The 17,658-nt window shown below is 37.8% G+C and overlaps 1 protein-coding gene across 11 annotated transcripts in view; it reads right to left on the reverse strand.

Annotated features, from left to right (window-relative positions):
* The window catches only part of Ralgapa1 (Ral GTPase activating protein catalytic alpha subunit 1), a 206,949-nt gene that overhangs the window by 91,639 nt on the left and 97,652 nt on the right, over positions 1-17,658 (reverse strand). For all 11 annotated transcript variants that reach the window (XM_029484805.1, XM_029484808.1, XM_029484810.1 and 8 more), the window contains 7 exons: positions 16,177-16,393; positions 15,052-15,228; positions 10,971-11,123; positions 8,497-8,690; positions 7,979-8,077; positions 6,957-7,112; positions 2,221-2,349 (listed from right to left, as the gene is read on the reverse strand). In XM_029484805.1, the coding sequence (XP_029340665.1) occupies positions 2,221-2,349; positions 6,957-7,112; positions 7,979-8,077; positions 8,497-8,690; positions 10,971-11,123; positions 15,052-15,228; positions 16,177-16,393 (1,125 nt within the window). The remainder of the gene's footprint in view (positions 1-2,220; positions 2,350-6,956; positions 7,113-7,978; positions 8,078-8,496; positions 8,691-10,970; positions 11,124-15,051; positions 15,229-16,176; positions 16,394-17,658) is intronic.

Below are 17,658 nucleotides of genomic sequence, written 5' to 3' on the forward strand. Positions count from 1 at the left end.
AAGTGATTACATAACCCATATCCAGATGTAGGGGAGGAAAGTTGGTCACAGCAAAAGCATAGAGGCTTAATTCAGCAGAACTTTGAGAAGAGTTACAGAATACACAAGTAGTCATCTGGTATAAGTGGCCCACTGATGAGCAAAAGTTTTTACAGTAAATTAATAAGAAGTGACAGTTTAAATATTAATCTCCTTTGAGTTCTATCAACTTTTGCTAGTCTCTAAGAAGCTGATTATCTGGGTACCCTGAAAATACCATCATGAACTTGTATCTTGTGTATCAAGAGTTTGTCTTTCATGTAATTTAATCTAAGAGTAATATAGTCATTTAATATTCTCAAGGCACAGGTTTAACTATCTCTTACCATATTTTAAAGTATTTGTTTAAGCCAGTATTACACCATAACTTGGTCCACAGTATTCAAAACCTTCTAAGATATATCCCAAAACAATGCTTCTTGATTTTTAACCAATAGAGTCATTCATCATTTATGATCTAATCACAAAGTTGTGACTCAGTACTTAGGATAAGATCTGAGAGTCCAAACTGCTAATGAGCAACCAGATCACAGTATGTTGTGCAGATCATGCTTCAGCTGATAAGGAACATTTTTTGTTCTTCTGTTGACTATACTCCTGCACATTAAACTCCAAACAAAATGGATTGTCATTCTTTGAGCATACTTCAATTGAGTCTATTTACTATAACCTGAATACTTTCCTTTCATCTCCTCTATACAATATTACTAACCTTTTTTTTTTTTAATTTTAAGACCTATTTTATATTATTCATTGTATGTCTGCAGGCCAGAAGAGGGCACCAGATCTCATTATGGATGGTTGTGAGCCACCACGTGGTTGCTGGGAATTGAACTCAGGACCTCAGGAAGAGCAGCCAGTGCAACCAAAGGGTTAAGTGCAATGTTGAGCATATACTAGGAACTGTTTAGTAGGTGTTCAGTCAATAAGTATCTATTAAGTACTGCCCTATGCTGGAGTCTGGAGATAGCACGGTGCAAGCCACAGCTGCTCTCCAGGAGCTGTAGAGACAAAACTGGCTAGAAGTAGTCTTTTCTTCTTCATCTGCACATCTCCTGCAGGCGTTCAACTGTATCTAATTCAGATCTTTAAAAATACTACTAAAACAGCCGGGTGTGGTGGCGCACGCCTTTGATCCCAGCACTTGGGAGGCAGAGGCAGGTAAATCTCTTGAGTTCGAGGCCAGCCTGGTCTACAGAGTGAGTTCCAGGACAGCCAGGGATATACAGAGAAACCCTGTCTCGAAAAACAAAACAAAAACAAACAAAAATACTACTAAAACATCTCTCTTGACCTCCTGACTTATACATTTAATTACTTGATTGCCCTCTCATCAGTATCCTATACACACCTTATGCAATGCCACAAACAGTTCTTTTCTCCTTCCCTGTTGGTCTTTTGCAACATAGAAATAAAATAGTCTGTTCAAAGGTATACGTGTTTTAATGGTACGTAAGTCCTTTTCTCTTCCTTAGGCTCTAAATCTTTTTCTAACAGGACATTTAGAAAGCGATCTGTCTAAAATACACATTGGTCATGTTCCCAACTTGTTTCCTTAAATGATTAGTCTTTCTTTTAGCACTCTAGAGCTACTACCTTCCTAGTTAGTTCAACTCTGCTACTTACAGAAAAATTATATCTACCCTGGTTTCTGTGACATTATAGACTTTTTATTCCTTCTTTTTAACATGTAAGATTTATTCTGAGGGCATATTTTTGGGTTATGTCATAAATGTTGGTTCTTTATCCCACTCAAATATTTAACTGTCAAGTAAGAATTCTCGGTGAATACTACACTTCATGCACACACAGAGTGAAGACTGGTTCTTGTCCACTGTTTCATGCACACACAGAGTGAAGACTGGTTCTTGTCCACTGTTTCTTACTTTAGCAGTAACTTGAAACTCTTTCTTCACTTCCTTCCCTATTTTATTACATTCCCAAATTTGAAGTCTTTTTTGCCATTTTTGACAACATTGAGCCAGCTCATCAACTGATTTTATTGATTTCTTACACATCAGAATGTCTGTCTTTTTACTGTGGGGAAGCCATGAGGTCCAATTACGTGGTAGACTTTCTGGACATGAGTTTTGTTATAATTTAGAGCAATAGCTCTCTCCTTCTCTTTGGAGGCTGGATAAATTGTTTATTAATATATAAGAACTAGAAATAAAGACTTACATTAAGAAAAGCTGAAGAAGCCACTCTCCCAGCTGCTATAATAAAATCCATAATAAGCATCGTGGCCCCAGGCAAACCAAGTGAAAAAAACTGAGGTGAGCAGTGCTTGATGATCGTATTGACAATGTCCTGAGAGGAAGGAAAGGGGGGAGAAAGAAGACACATATGTAATTGTGGGTACCAGCTAACTAATATCATTAACATAGCTAAGCTACAGTTCTGCTGCACCAAGGAATGAATTATAGGCATGATTTTTGGATACAGATTTCCTGCCATGGTCAAAGCTAATTGACTCGAGTGATTGTCTTCATTCTCAGCCCACCAGGATCAGGTTACACTCGTTTAATGTGTGTGAGTATTGAGACCAGTCTATCCATGAAGTCATTCATCAACTGTTTCAATGAACAATGGTTCTGCTTGGAGGGTGCACAGACGTTAGATGAGGGTAAGATTCTGGTTCCTTGGCTGTGATGATTTTGAGAAGCATTCATCTCAGAATAAGAGTAACTTATAAAGTCCTCTTCTTCAAAATTGATACAGTAATTATAAATATCAAGCAAAGCTTTCAGTCTCACTCTTTGCTGTTCTCTTACAAGCTACCTCACAAATTAATTGTCTACATTTCTTTTGGCTGTGTAAATAATTTTGAAATAAGTAAGTGTTGTATGCCGGCCTGCAGCTTACAAGGACCGGGTACACCAGGGAGGCAGGCTGGGGCTGAAAGAGACTTAGATGGCGAGAGATTAATGGAGCCAAGACATGATTCTGTTCAAGGCCCTCCGTTTACTAAGAGAGTGCTTATAAAAGGGGGGAAGGCCCATCCCCTGCCAGTCCATTCTTGGTGTCTGGAGGCAGCCTGTAGGTGATGTGCAGAATAGGATGTTCCTCTGGAATGTATAAGGTGCTTCTCACCAGGTAGCAGTGTCTTGGAGAGAGCAGTGTCAGGTGGCAGAACAAAACAGTCATCTAGGTCAGAAGGCTCCACCTTAGGTAATTTCCTTCTCAGTGGCCACAAGGTCAAAGACTGGATCAGCCTACTTCAGGGCTGAGGGAGGCTACAAGTAAGCTGTTCTGAAAACCACAGTATAGTGTAAAAACATCAAATAAACAATCCTACTAATAGAGAGGCTAAGATAGGAGAAGCATGATTTCAAGACCAGTATGTGGCACACAGCAAGACCCTGTCATGTGCAAACAAACCGAAAGTGTATTTGGATTGTACAATATTGGACCTATTTCTCCAATTACCAAATTAGAGAGACTACTGGATGGCAGTCAACAAATATCTAATTCCTTACATTTTTGAATTTCAATCGATTAGGATATAATGGGTATTATTAATTTTCATATTAAGAGATTGAGGAAAAGTGATTGATACTTCCTGTTATTTTTGTTGTTAGAGGCAGAATTATGTTTGTGTGGGTTTGTTGAAAGATTACTTTCTTGCTTCTTCTAGGGTGTAGATTCACTCCTTGTGTTGGTGTTTTCCATCTATTATCCTTTGTAGGGCTGGATTTGTGGAATCATACTGTGTAAATTTGGTTTTGTCATGGAATATCTTGTTTTCTCCATTAATGGTAAGAGTTTTGCTGGGTATAGTAGCCTGGGCTGGGTTTTCTCTTAGGGTCTGAATGACACCTGCCCAGGATCTTCTAGCTTTCATAATCTCTGGTGAGAAGTCTGGTGTAATTCTGATAGGTCTGCCTTTGTATGTTACTTGACCTTTTTCCTTTACTGCTTTTAAAATTCTTTCTTTGTTTAGTGCATTTGGTATTTTGACTATTATGTGACAGGAGGAATTTCTTTTCTGGTCCAGTCTATTTGGAGTTCTGTAGACTTCTTGTATGTTCATGGGCATCTGATTCTTTAGCTTAGGGAAGTTTTCTTCTATAATTTTGGTGAAGAAATTTACTGTCCCTTTAAGGTGAGAATCTTCGCTCTCTTCTATACCTATTATCCTTAGGTTTGGTCTTCTCATTGTATCCTGGATTTCCTGGATGTTTTGGGTTAGGAGCTTCTAGCTTTTTGCATTTTCTTTCACTGTTGTGCCAGTGTTTTCTATGGTATCTTTTGCACCTGAGATTCTCTCTTCTATTTCTTGGGTTCTGTTGGTGATGCTTGCATCTATGACTCCTCACCTCTTTCCTAGGTTTTCTAACTCCAGGGTTGTCTCCCTTTCTGATTTCTTTATTGTTTCTAGTTCCAATTTTAGATCCCAGATGGTTTTGTTCCTTTCCTTTGCCTGTTTGATTGTGTTTTCCTGTAATTCTTTAAGGGATTTTTATGTTTCCTCTTTAAGGGCTTCTAGCTGTTTACTTGTGTTCTCCTGTATATCTTTAAGGGAGTTATTTATATCCTTCTTAAAGTCCTCTATCATTATTATGAGAAGTGATTTTAGATCTGACTCTTGCTTTTCCAGTGTGTTGTGGTATCCAGGACTTGCTATGTTGGGAGAATTGGGTTCTGATGATGCCAAGTAACCTTGGTTTCTATTGCTTATGTTCTTATGCTTGCCTCCTGCCATCTGGTTATCTCTAGTGCTACCTGCCCTGGCTATGTCTGACTGGAGCCTGTCCTTCCTGTGATCTTGGTTGTGTCAGAACTCCTCAGAGTCAGGCTGTCTCTGTGATCCTGTGATTTTGTGATCCTATGATCCTGGGCGTGTTAAACCACCTGGGAGTGGAGCTGCCTCTGGGTATTGTGGAACTGGCTGCAGAGTTTTCGCCCAAGGTCTGCTCAGGGCACTGGCCCAGACAGCTCGGAAGGAACCCAAGCCACTGGTCTTGCAGAGTTCCTGAGTGCCTGGGTCCCACTAATCCCAGTTACTCTCAGAGTTGGGACAGGGTTCCGGAAGGAACCTGAGCCCTTAAATGAATATTCTTATATGGCATTATGGTTTGAAATTTACTAGGAAAGATGCAGTGCATTTGGCTGTATTATTCAGTGACTATTTAAAAGCGTTTTTACTATCCTGTATTAATTATAAGTAATGATAGGTTTAATTATGACATTTAATATGTGCATATAAGACACTTTGACCATATTTCCCCTTGTGATTCTCTCTTGTCATTGCCTACTCCATGGCAGCTCTTCTCCTTGCCCACCAGTCTTCCTACCACTGAATGTGACTCATCTTAGGAAGAAACTCGAGTTTTGTAGTAATAAGGATGTAATTGTATCTGAGATATGCTTATAGGGTTAGGACATTATAATTATTTTTAAATTAATGAAGTTTTCTCATTGCTCAGAAAGAAATATGACTATTAACTTTGAATATTAGTGCTTTCCAACTAACTCATTAGTGACACTTAACCAAATTATAATGAGACTGAAATCTTCCACTTTTTAGTTTTCTAACTAAGATCAAACCCCTGAAATATGTGTCCTAGACTCATTTTTGTGATTACTCATTATATATGATACAGCTGCCAAATTAATGGAATTATGATTATGGCAATGTAACTTAGTACTAAGAAAATATGAGATAAACTTTAGAGCAGAATAAACCTAACCATGGCGGCATGAAAAGGTGAGCAAATTCATATGCCTCAAGTAAGAGTCCATTATAAAATAGACACATTGGAATATTAAGAGAAAACCAACCTAAGCAAAGGATGGTTTAATTCCTTCAAAAAGTAAAAAGTAAAGTGGTTAGTATAATGTGGAAGCTGAGAGTCTATGTCTTTTTATTGGGGAATTGAGTCCATTGACATTAAGAGGTATTAAGGAACAATGACTGTTGCTTCCTGTTATTTTTGTTGTTGGAGGTGGAATTATGTTTGTGTGGCTATCTTCTTTTGGGTTTGTTGCAAGATTAATTTCTTGCTTTTTCTTGGGTGCAGTTTCTCTCCTTGTGTTGGAGTTTTCCATCTATTATCCTTTGTAGAGCTGGATTTGTGGAAATATATTGTGTAAATTTGGTTTTGTCATGGAATTTCTTGGTTTCTCCATCTATGGTGATTGAGAGTTTGGCTGGGTATAGTAGCCTGGGCTGGCATTTGTGTTCTCTTAGGGTCTGTATGGCATCTGCCCAGGGTCTTCTGGCTTTTAGAGTCTCTGGTGAGAAGTCTGGTGTAATTCTGATAGATCTGTCTTTATGTTTTTGAGCTTTTTCCCTTACTGCTTTTAATATTCTTGTTCTGTGCATTTAAAAGAACACTGCAATCAGTCCCTTAAGTAGTGTGTTTTCAATTACCTTTCAAGAATAAAAAAGATCATAAAGTGAAAGTGAACGATATATATAACTCACTACATATGAAGAACAGTTTTAATTCTAAATCTTAAAAAGTATAAATTAAACAGAATTGAAAACTGATATCTTAGATTCCTTTCATGTTGTTATGATAAAATACGTTATCCAAAACAACTTTAACTCATGGCTTCAGGCTATAGTCTATCACTGCAGGGGATCAGCTCCAGGTTATAGTCTATCACTGAAGGGAAGTCATAAAGAGAAGAACTTGAAGAAGTTGGTCACATTATATGCACAGACAGAAGAGAGCAATGAATGTATTCAGGGAGTTCTCATCTTGCTGTCTCTACTCTTACACAGTCCAGGACCTTCTGCATAGGAAATGGAGCCCACTTACACTGTGCAGGTCTTCCTACCTCAATCAAGACAATTCTTCAGACATGCTCAAAGGCCAATCTCCTAGGTGATTCTAATTTTTGTAAAGTTGAAAACTGACACTGTCACAACTGATAAAACAACATTTTTAGAAGGCATATATATTTACCTGGTCAATATGAAGCAATCCACAATGCATTATATTGTAGAAATGTGTTAAAAAATCTCTATTTGGAGATACATCTTGTCTTCTCTTCATTGTATTACAAATAAGTTTATATGCATGTAATTTACCTTGTTTATACTTATCAGTCAACATGGTTGCCTAAAATTAAGAAATCAATTTTAATACTAAAGCCAAATAATGTAAATATTTAAACAATTGAATAAGTAAGCAATAGCTGTTTTCATATATTTCTGTGTTGGTCCAATTTCACTAATGAACTAGAAGTCAGTACTAGGGAAGCTACTATTATCTGAAATGATTGAATATACATATGATTAATCACGAATGTTTCACTTTAAAAAATAGACCAAACATCAAATAATAGTTAAAAAGAAATCTCTAAAAGTATAGTTCTCACTTTATTTTTTATTTAAAATAATATATATATACATACTATGAATATTACATATGAATATATAATATGAATATATTTATGAATGAAGATAGACTATTCTAGAAAGGTGGGTATGGCTCAGTGCTATAGCACTTGTTCAGCATAGGCAGTCCATGGGTTAGCTCTCTAGTAGGGGGAAAATGAATAAAAATAAGTAAATATATTTAAAAACATTTAAGACATACTTTTTACATTTATTTTTGCTTAATTAAATAAATAATTCTGCTATGCCTAACTCTCCTCTTTATGTAATACCTAACCATTTCTTAAAGATACTAGTTAGAAACTAAGTGTGCTTGAAGACCAAATAATTGTTAAGTTATTGTTAAATTTCTTTTTTCTTTTCTTTTTTTTTTTTTTTGACAGGGTTTGTCGGTGTAGCCCTGGCTGTCCTGGAACTCACTCTGTAGACCAGGCTGGCCTCAAACTCAGAAATCTGCCTGCCTCTGCCTCCCAAGTGCTGGGATAAAGGCATGCGTCACCACTGCCTAGTTTATTGTTAAATTTCTATCAATGTTGAAAACTAACTTATTAAAGAAAAATATATTACTGTTTTATATATCAAGCTTACCTTAAAAAGCCAAGGTGTAAGAATTCTTAGTGGAGGAATCAGGACGGGTGGAGAAGGGGAAGTCAGGTTGTCAGCTGAAATGCCAAGGTTATCTCTGATCTATAATTTTCAAATAAAAGGTAACACACATGGAATGAAACTATTTTCTCTTCCAGTTGTTTTACCTTAAACAGAAGTTGAATCCTGTCTCCACCATAATGACATATTTCATTATGGCTAATTATAGCCAAATGCTGAACACTCTTTTAATTCAAAGCATGATCAAACTGTAACAGTGTTCTCAAAGGCCTGTTCTTCCTTTGTGTGGTGGGGTGAGGAGCAGGGGAAGTGCTTACTGTTGTTTCTTCAGACAGGATAGACCAGGCTGGCCTGGAACCTGCTATGTAACTCAATATGGCATCTACCTCCCGATTCCCCTGCCTCAGTGTTCCAATTATAGGTGTTAAACCACCACATCTGGCCTACTACTTACTAATACTTTATTTCTCCCCTTTCAGAGCTTTTATTTTCTTTCTTACCTTGGCTAGATTCTGCCAAAGTTCACAGAGGTAATCAAAAACTTGAGCATGTATTTCAGGATCCATAATAGCATTGACATCTCCCAAAATGCCCAGCATTCTGCGCCACATAACAGTAGCAACATCAGCATGCCACCCAGTGAGAGTACCTCCTGCCATCACGCTACAACATTCAGATGGAAATTCACTGATTTCTATGGAAAAAAATAACACAATAGTGTCAGTACCTAAAAGAGCCAATGTAAGTGAATCATTTTTAATATCTAAAAGAGTAGATATAAGAAATGTAAATGTAGGTTTTTTGATAATATCCAACAACTTACCAATTCATAATTTTCTATGTTGATAATGATTTCTTATTGATAGGGTTTTATTAAGATTTACTGAAGAAAAAATATTATGCAGCTACCACTTACTGTGAAGCTGTCAAAACCAGAAACTAATTAATCAGTTCATGTGTATGTGTGTGTGGGTCCTGGGATTGAATGCAGGTGCTGGGGCTTGTGCTACAAGTACTTTTATCAGCTGGGCCACCTTGCTAGCCTGTGACAGAAAAATGCATGTTGGACATAAATATCAATTTTATAAGCGCAAAGATAAAAACCAGTAAAATGGTAATAGCCTGATAAAACTTACATGTGGATTTTAAAAAAACGAGTCCTGTTAACTGCTTTGTTATTTAAAATTTTCTTCCAAAGAGAGGAAAAACTGAATACAAAAAAAAAAAAAATCTTAAAGGTCCCAATAATTCACAAAGCAGAAACTTAGAGTTATATAACTGCACATTAAGGAATGAGCCCTTTAATGTAGGTAGTATGCACGCACCTCCCTGAGAAGGAGATTTAAAATAGATTTTGCAGGTGGATTGGGGCAAGAAGGGATCAGGCGGTAGTGGTGGTGGTGGTGGTGGTGGTGGTGGTGGTGGTGGTGGTGGTGGACTGGGGTGGGTGGAAGGAGAGACAGCTAGAGTCAGGGGATATGGGAGGCAGTGTGCAAACCTAGTGCAGTGCAAACTTTTGAGGGTAAATCTAGTGAAGACTCCTGGAAATGAAGGATATGGATTAAGAACTGGCCATCTTTTGTAGCCAGGCAAGGCTTTCTTCCAGTGGTGGGACTGGGTTACATTCAGTTGAGTTGCTGGCCAAGGGAGGTCCTATGGAGATCCCTAAATAACCTAGGCTGATGCTAGGACAGACAGTCACTCTGAAAACTGACAGCAGGACCCAGGAATGAGGATAGCATTCATTTAACTCATTGAATGCAGAGCGGTTGAACTGGTGCCTCCAAGGAGCTTGGATCTTGATGCTTTCGCACAAGAAGGTACTCTGCAGGCGACAGAAAGACAAACCTTGACACCAACCAGCCACAAAACACTCAACCTGCAATCTGTCCTGCCTGCAATACGTACTGGGGCAATGGTGGCACACAACTTATGGGAATGGCCAACCAATGTTTGTTTTAACTTGAGGACTCTTGGAGGCCTGTTCTTTTCTGAAGAGGGAGTAGATGTGGGGGAAAGGGATGAAGGGAGGAGAGCTGGGGGGAATGGAGGGAGGGAAAATTGTAGTTCAGATGTATTTTATGAAAGAACAATCTATTTTCAACAACAACAAAACAATAATAAAAAGAATACCAACAAAATATGGAAAAATAAAATAATTATGATGCATAGAGAGGGGGAAAAAGTACCCCAGGAGTTATACAGCTTTCATTTCTTCCTTTGGTAAATGTGACATGTGACACAAATATCTTCTCAACTATGACCTCGACAGATTTTAGAAACTGTGCCAAGTATTTATTTGACACGTTTTATACCATTCAGCATTTCTTGTTACATGCATTGAAAACAAAGAATAGATAAAATTACTAATGTAACAAGATTGTTTTACTGAAAGCTTGACTGAGAAACAGTAATGATGCTACTTCCTCCTGTGAGTGAGCAAAATACTCAAGTACAATATTAAGAGACTTGAAGCATGGTGAGTACACACAGAATCCCAGCACTGAGGAAACTGAGGCAGGAGAAGTAGGGGCCAATCTACAAGTCAAACACCCGGTCTTTTACTCCCAACAATTGTGAGGAAGAGGCAGCAGATCTCTGAGTTCTGGGCCAGGCCAGCCAGGGCTACATAGTGAGCCCCTGACTAATAAATAAATAAATAAATAAATAAATAAATAAAGAGGGAGTGAAGAAGGGGGTGGGGAGGGAGAAGGAAAGGAAGAGAATAAATATCAGATCGATAAATAAAAATAAAATACAAAATAGTATAATCATTAATGATACAGCTATTAAAAATAAGAAAAAATATTTAAAAAACAGTTATTTTAGTAATAGCCGTTTCAAGGGCAAGAAAAACAACAGAAGACTTAGAAAAGTCAAAGACTTAAGATAAGTATACATAACAGTAAACATTTTAATTATTTAAGTTCTTCTGACACTAGTACTCTCAAAACCCAGAAATATCAAGCATTGCCTAGGTCATCCGGCGTCTGAAGAACAGAGTGGTGGAGCTTCTCATCGAGCTGGAGGTCCTTCTGTTCTATGTGAGCTCTGCTCAGTGTAGACGGGGAGGGGGTCTGCGACCTGGATCCCAGAGCTGAATGAACTGGGGAAGCACTTTCTGAACCTGGAAAGATAATTTCATACAGTCACTGTGAAGACTGTATTCAGTATCTTACCTAAGACACAATACTTCAAATACTAATAAGACATAATTTTAAAACATCAGAAGATAAAACAGGTTATAATGTCCAAAGGTGTCAACAAAATCACAATATTTGTCTAGCACTGGACTAACCTAGGTCCAGAAACCATGAGTGACACTGACAACTGGTATTCTTGGCCTCGCTATAGAAACTCTCATAATCACTGCTGTTGTTTTACTCTCACTGGAAACTGGGAAAAGTCAATAGCAAAGGGAATATTCTTCATCTCTACTCTTTCCTACCAATGCACTCTCATAAAACATCAAAAACTCATAAAAATGCAGTCGGATTACCCCCTCAGTTAAAATCCTTTAAAGGCACACACACAACACGTATGCCTATAAGTCCAGCACTGAGGTGTCAAGAAGGTCGGGAGTTCAAGGCTGTCATCGTTAGCTTCATAACCAGTCTGAGGTTGAGCTGGTCTTCATGAAACCTCGTCTTTAAAATATGCACACAAATAGGGCCAGCAAGATGGCTGAGTCAGCTAAGCTTAGCAAGGCTGAGCACCCGGGATCCTAGAAGCTCCACGGTAGGAAGGAGGCAAGTGACTCTGGTAAATCACCCTCTGACCCTGATATGCCCCACGGCTCACACATGCACACACATTTACAGCATAAACAAGTAAGTGTGAAAAAATATATCCACCAAGAAAAACTGCCACAGAGAACGACCAATCAAAAACCTTGCAAACTGCTAGGTATGGTGGCTTCTGTTGTAATCCTGTCCGTGGATTTCTAAGGCAGGATGAGCATAAACTCAAGGTTATCCTGGTCTACAGCCTAAGACTCTGTCCCACAAACAAACATCATCCAAGTCTGCTCACTGACCTGATCAAACTTTCCAGTTTCTTAGTGCTCAGGTGTCCTTGTTACTCTATTACAACTCTATAATCTGAATACAATTTTTGTATTCTAGCCAAATAATTATATTTATACATAAATTATGATTTATAAACAGATCATCATAATCTAGGCTTTTTTTTCTACTTTGCACAGAATCCTGATTAAATTTTTGTTTTAATTGGTGGTTCTTAATTTGTGAGTCATGAGCCTTTTGGTGGCTGAACTAGCTTTTCACAAGGGTCACATATCAGATATCCTGCATATCAGATATTTACATTATGACTCGTAACAGCAGAAAAATTACAGTTATAAAACAGCAACAAAATAATGTTATGGTTGAGGGCCACCACACCATGAAGAACCTTACTAAAGGGTTGCAGCATTAGGAAGGTTGAGAACCACTGGCTTAGACACTGTTTCCTATTGAAGCCTATGTCTGACCTTACTAACTGTAAGTCCCCATTATATGAACTGGTTGACTTTAATATCTTCACATTATACCATTATCATACTGACTTGAACATACCTGTTCAGTCTGAAATACCCCTCTGTAGAGTACAAGCACAGGCTTGCCACTCCTCATGTATCGCTGCACTGGTAGCTACAGACCAGCACCCAGTGGTACTAAACACAAGTTATATATAACAGCAGTTCATCTTCTCAGGGTCAACTTCTTCCCAGCTCAGAAATAACAATGTTCTATACCTAATAACTATAAGCCCCTCCCCCTTTTACTGCTTTCTATACAGTAAAGCAAAATCCAATTCAAGTTACACATTTGTATTTATTTTCCAAAAGTGGGATTTCACATATCATGAGTAATTTTTAAAGTAGCACAATAAATGCATAAAAAGATATACTTCAAACATGACAAGAGACATCAATATTTTCATCAAATATTTTAAAAAACAAACCTATTTCCTTTATCTCCATGTATTATGTTATTTCATAAAAACACATTGTACGTTTCAGATTTACTGTGTGTGTGTGTCCAGTGACCACAGGACATGTGTGGTAGTTAGAGGACAACTTGCAGGTGTTGGTCTCTTCCTCTACCATGTCTATTTCTGGGATCCAACTCAGGCTGTCAGGCTTGGCGGCGAGCATTTGTTCCCAATAAGTCATCTTAACCATCACGTAATTTCCTTTTAAGATGTCAGATTTTAAAATCACTTTATATAGAGATGCATGACCACAGAGTATTACCTTTAATTGTATTAACATGATTGATTCAATAATGGTTGGCTGAAAGTTTTTCCCTGTTAAAAGAACCTTTTAATGTAAAAAAACAACAACAAAGCAAAAACCAAACAAACAAAAAAAACACCAACCTTTTTATACTGACAGCCATATTCCAAACATGCATAAAGCTTATATCTACTGTATGGAGTAAACTTATATAGTTCAATACTTCTCACTAGGTTTTTTAGAGGTATCTCAAAACTTCCATATTAAACAAAAGGAAAGATTTCAGGCCAACTAACATCTCTCTGATAAAACAGTTATCAGTGTGATAATGCAAGCAAATTTGAAAATTAGAAAATATTATATTCAACAGTTTTGCTTATTGAGCATATGGAGCTATACTCTCTGATGAATTTTATATTTGGGAACAAAAACATAGCTCTCTTTAAGTACTCCTGTACTGCTGATAGTGTTGGTGATTAAAATCAGTATTCCTAATAAAACCTCCCAATAGAGTAACAGGATCAGTCATTCAACGCGGGACATATAGGTTGCATACTTAGAGGTTAAGTCACCATAAAAAAGATGGCATAAATAAACATAAAACCTATTTCTGTAATAGTTTTATATAAATGTTTTAGTTTTTAGATTTTTTGTGTATTACATGTGTGTGCTGGTACACTCATTACCGTGGGAGCGTGGAAGGCCAGACTGTTGATATGAGGGTGTCTTTTTCTGCTGTCCAGCTTTTAACTTGAGATAGTAACTCTCGCTCAACTTGGAGCTTCCTGTTTTGGCTAGCAAGCTGGATCCCTTGTCTCACTACTGCTGCAGTTGGGATTGTAAGAATACACTGCCAAGTCTGGCTTTTACTAGGGTTCTGTTATCTAAACTCAGATCCAAACGCAGATCCAACTCAACTAAGACTTTAACAATGGAATTATCTCCCTAACTCTTGGAACTTTATTTTTGATAAATACAGAAACATAAAAAAAAAAAAAGTACGGTGACATTTTCTTTCACATTGGGATAACCTTTGAAAAACACAGTAGCTTTCCTAATGTTTTGAATGAACTAGAATTAGAGTCAAGTTTTCACAGGAGAAACGGCTCCCTTTTACAAGAGATTATGATCTTAGAATCAGTGGCTATGCCTCATGACTGTTAACTAGAATGGCTAACCACTGAGTGAGCTTCATCAGAGTGCAGCTGGAACTGGTAGGCTAAGTTTACAACACACACAGTACAACCCCCGGCTCATTTTAATTTCTACACTACCCCTGCAATACACAATTCTGCGTTTAATGTGACTCAGATTCCAGGACTCCACTTGCTATATTAAAGTTGGGTTTGGCCACATTTAAAAAAAAAATAAAAAAATAAAAAATTATCTGAAAAGGATAATTTTCTGTTTAACTACAAAATTCTAGTATATTAACAAAAACGTCTTATTGGCAGAGTGCTTTATATTTCCTGTAATAAATGTAAAACAGCTACCTTAACTATGAGTGTCAATGAAAAAGATATAGTGAGGTAATTTTTTTCTTCTTTTAGATTATCTATTTAATAACTGCTTCTGATCTATGTATGGCATATGCATAGGGTGCACCAATGCTTACCTCTGTGTACTTCACACTGTCAAGAAACTAACTTGTTTTGTTTTGTCCACTGTTCATATAAAAAAAAAAAAAAAACCAACAATACAAAAAACAAACAAAACCACCAAAACAGCAGTAGGCCATACAAGCTGTAGAAATTTCACCAGGTTCTTTGGAAGTTTAGAAGCCAAGCTTAAGTACTATTCCCTTGAATTACTTTACCAGTAACGGTTGCAACTTCCGCAGAGAAGGCTTGCTGATTAAGGCTGCTTGTTTCTGAATCTAAATGAAGTGTAGTTAGGCTGGCCACTTCCTGCTCCTCAGTGCTTTGATGATGGCCAGAACCTAAATCCACATCAGCAGAGGATGGGATCCCAATGTCAGTCCCGAAGCCAAAGTCTGTAGGAAGAAGAAATGCTAGTTCTACAACAACTCTAACCACACATTCATTCTCCCTAAGCTGCTCTCTGCACTACATTCTCGCAAGTGCAAGAAGCAGTACAATGTTGAAGACCTCAACTACAAACATTTCTAAGATTGTCACAGCTTATTACTAACAATAATTATTTTAAAATGGCAATGATATTCCATCACCACTACACTTACTACTTTTAAAGTATTTTATAAATCTCTCTGTCTCTCTTCTCATACACACACACACACATTTTCATCTTCTCTTCCTCCTCCTCTATTTCCTCTTCTTCTTCCACCTTCCCACCTTTTCCTCCTCCTTCTTTTCTCTTAAAATCTTATCTGTCTGAGCTTTGGGTTAGTATGCCACTACCCCATAAATCAAGTAAAAATACAATGATCCATGAAGAACAATGCCCTTGCTCTTCACAAACTTGATTTCCAAATTTCTGTTTGTAGTTTATTCTCTGAATATTAAAAGTAGAGAGAACTTCAGCAGCATAATGATATAGTGACATATGGTACAAAGTAATAATTGCTGATAACTGAACATGGAGGAACGGTCAAGGAACAGTCTGGGTAGACAATGGATGTCAAATCCAAGTCCATTAAGTAACAGCATCTCATACTTATGCTGGCCCTTTAATATTATGACCATTCTAAATCATTTTTATTTTCACACTTTGTCTTAAAAATGTAATTTATCTTATGATGGACAGTAGTTCTGGTTCCTTTAAATACCCTTTCTTTAGCAAAATAAAATGGTCTTAACCTGAGATGATTCCCTAAAACTTTCGTCAGTGTTTTACCAAAAAGTGAAATTAAAATATACAGTAACAACTACCTAACAAAGGAGAACTAAGCGAAAGCTACGCAATCCACAAGTCAGGAAGCAGTCAACAGAAAACATATACTCAAACAGTAAGAGATACTTGCTGTCAAATTTTCGTCCCTCACACTGGAAGGCACTGAAGGAATCCGAGTGACTATCTGAGCTCATGAGATCACTGCTCCCTGCACTGGCTGGAGACGTCCATTCGGAGGGTACACCAGGGTCATCAACAGGCCGCATCTGGTTCTGCTTGTTTAGAATGTCAGGGAGGTCTTTCGGGATTTCAAGGCTGCCTGGACTACTGCCCCTTCTTGTCATAGTCTAAAACAAGAAACATTTTACATTTAAAATATTTTTAAATTAAGCACCTGAAATCTTTAGCTTTCAAGATAATCCTCAGAATAAATTCTGATAGTTAGGACCACAGTTGGAAAGGAAAAAAACATGCTTACTGAAGTATCTAAATAGCATGTAATGACACGGCTCTGACGCCTAAGCTATTGAAGTTCTATTTAAAGTAAAAACCCACATATCAGGTGAGGCAGTGCTGGGCCTAAAGCTCGTGATCAGAAGAAAAATAGAGTTTGCAATGGAGCAATGAAGCAAACAGACGAGAAAATAAATACAAAGACAGCAAAGATGTCATTTTATGATTTTACAATAATTGTTCCTCAAAGAAAAGGAAATAAAAGGAAAAGTAATAGTGGTAGACAAGTTAAAACCCAAATGGGGAATGACAGCCTCTAATCGGCAATTCTGCACCTAAGGATTAGAGGTACATTAGCCTCTATTTTCATCTGATATTTACTATTTAAGGTAAAAGGCACAGTTTAACACTGATTCCAGAGTTATCTGAATTGATTAAACTTTCAAACTATGGGGGCTGGGCCAAGTGCTCCCATTGTTCTTTCCTACTGACAGTTAGCAAGTGGTACCAACCTAGGAAAGAGAGTAAGGGAACTTCACTAGGAAGGTGATGGCTTACAGCTTTTAATAGATATTACAGTATCTCTTCAGTTAAAGCTACAAGTCTCAATGTTTTATACCTTTTAATAAAAAAAATGTTTTAAAATTTTTACTCACACACACACACACACACACACACACACACACACACACACACACACACTGGGGATTTGACCTAAGGACTTGTAAACAGGCAAGTGCTCTATCACTGAGATATAGTCAGCTTGCTTTCTACTTTTTGTAAGACTGGGTCACACTAAGTTATACAGGTTGGCTTGAAATTACACTGCACCTCAGGCAAGGCCTTGAACTAGCTATCCTCCTGCCTTGGCCTACTGAGCAGCTAGGTAGAAGTGTGTACCACTAAGTCCAGCTTTAAAATGTTTTAAGAGCTAACAATAGTTAGGGGAAGGTGCTGATTGTGAAGGCTGACGGACAGGTAAAGGCAGAGAACTCACTTCCTTAATGTGGCCTCCACACATGCACCTTCACATACACACATACAGAATAAGCAATGTTAAAATGTTTTAAGAGCCGGGCGTGGTGGCGCACGCCTTTAATCCCAGCACTCGGGAGGCAGAGGCAGGCGGATTTCTGAGTTCGAGGCCAGCCTGGTCTAC

Source organism: Mus caroli, chromosome 12 (assembly GCF_900094665.2).
Source record: "Mus caroli chromosome 12, CAROLI_EIJ_v1.1, whole genome shotgun sequence".
Lineage (NCBI taxonomy): Eukaryota > Metazoa > Chordata > Mammalia > Rodentia > Muridae > Mus > Mus caroli.